Here is a 1736-nt window from a genome sequence, read left to right as displayed (position 1 = left end):
CGAAAGTTCAGTGCATGGTTCTCTTGAGCTTAGCACGCGCATTCTGGAACCACACTTGGGCCACTCCTCTGGGAAGATCCGCCTCTTCTACGATCATCCCGATGTCAGATCGACAGATCATGAAGGAAGTGAACATTTCATGTATCATTTATATCTTTGTATGTACAATAGATAAATAGTTGTGGCTGACTATACATCAGACTAATCCGCCCAGGCTCTGTAAACAGGGAACAGTCTGCAACCAAGAATGACCGACATACCATAAAATAAACAAAATGTCTATTTCATTATCATTTATTTGTATGTAGAATGCAATGGATAAAATAAATATATATGACAGACTTCTACTATAATTACAAATAACCAGGAGTCATGTCAGGACACATATTGAGCACTAGTTGAAACAGGGACTTGAAAGTTCAGTGCATGGTTCTCTTGAGTTTAGCTCGTGCATTCTGGAACCACACTTGGGCTACTCTTCGGGGAAGACCCGCCTCTTCTGCGATCATCCCGAGGTCGCTTCCGGTTGGGTTGATGTCAATGTCGAAGTACTTCTGTAAAACAGCTACCTGGTCCTCGTTGAAGGCTGTTCGGAATCTCTTGGACTTTGGTCGACAGGTGACGTTCTCGTCGTCGGGGTTGAGGACGTGGACTCGGCAAAGTACGCGGTCGTCGTGGATGGCGAAGTCTTCTCCTGTGGAAAGTTGTCTTTGACACATGCTGCACGAGAAACATGCCAGGTGGTACATGTTCTCTCCGGCCGATCTGACCCAATCTCCGGACTCGATGGGACGTAGACAGGAGCTACACTTGGTCTCGTGAACGTGGGCGAAGTCTCTCTGACAGAATATGTTACCGTCCTTGACGAAACAAGAAGAATGTCCACCAAGCGTCACCTGACACACACAGCAACGCAGACAGTGCTCGTGCCACACGTGATCCCCAGCACGTAGATAATATTGGTCAGTGATCACGTCACAACACGTGAAACACAAGGGGTCGGCTATGTTGAAACTAAGAGCGATGAAGTCTGCGGACTCTTCCAAGTCCGAGGAGAGGAGGTCATATGACATGTCCGACATTGTGAAGGTGGACAGGAGGAGCTAGAGGAAGACTTGTGATGTTGTGACTTGATGAAGATGATGAAAGATGGAATGTCGACAGCACAAAACAGCTTGTGATTTATATGTTGGCTTGGCAACTTTGAGTGAACGAGAGTGTCATGATGACGCGTAATCGCGTGTCTAGGTACTCATGATGATGGCGCCGTATTTAGCAGGTGTCGCCGTAACAATCACGTGATGAACATGTTGTTGTTTTGTTAGAGCTGACTGGTCACTAAGACGATGTGATCACAGCTCACTGAACAGACAAGTCCAATAAAGAGCAATCAATTGACAGACAATATCATGTCCTTATTTGAAAGAAACATATAATGATCATTTGGTATTTTCATAAGATGAGTTTAATCTTCTGTTACTTCAGCAATCACTAGTTAAACCTCAGCTGACTACTGTGTAAGTATAACTGTTATAATTAAATGCTTTCTGACAGATTAATGATGAACATATGTTGATAACCCGCGGAACGCTGTAGACGAAATACAATCATGTTGTCAAAGTGATTTCATTTTCTGTCTATGATAATTGTAATAGCAAAGCCATTCACCTTATGTTCAAGAATGAGACAAATAGATCCTATTGTTTATTTAAAAACAAGAACTATGCATCCTGTAA

At 43.4% G+C, this 1736-nt stretch overlaps 1 protein-coding gene across 1 annotated transcript; it reads right to left on the bottom strand.

Moving 5' to 3' along the window:
- Positions 1–419: 419 nt before the first annotated feature.
- Positions 420–1082, bottom strand: LOC139475620 (LIM/homeobox protein Awh-like). The gene has a single exon (XM_071258807.1). It carries the CDS (start codon positions 1080–1082, stop codon positions 420–422), a length of 663 nt encoding a protein of 220 aa, XP_071114908.1.
- Positions 1083–1736: the final 654 nt, after the last annotated feature.

The sequence above is a fragment of the Haliotis cracherodii genome, unplaced genomic scaffold (assembly GCF_022045235.1).
Source record: "Haliotis cracherodii isolate W230 unplaced genomic scaffold, xgHalCrac1.p SCAF_3, whole genome shotgun sequence".
NCBI lineage: Eukaryota > Metazoa > Mollusca > Gastropoda > Lepetellida > Haliotidae > Haliotis > Haliotis cracherodii.
Note: the sequence above shows the minus strand (reverse complement) of the source record. Positions and strands in the feature narration are given on the sequence as shown.

Excerpts from the sequence above, each read along its gene's own strand:
- LOC139475620 (XM_071258807.1), bottom strand. The coding sequence starts at position 1,082 with ATGTCGGACATGTCATATGACCTCCTCTCCTCGGACTTGGAAGAGTCC.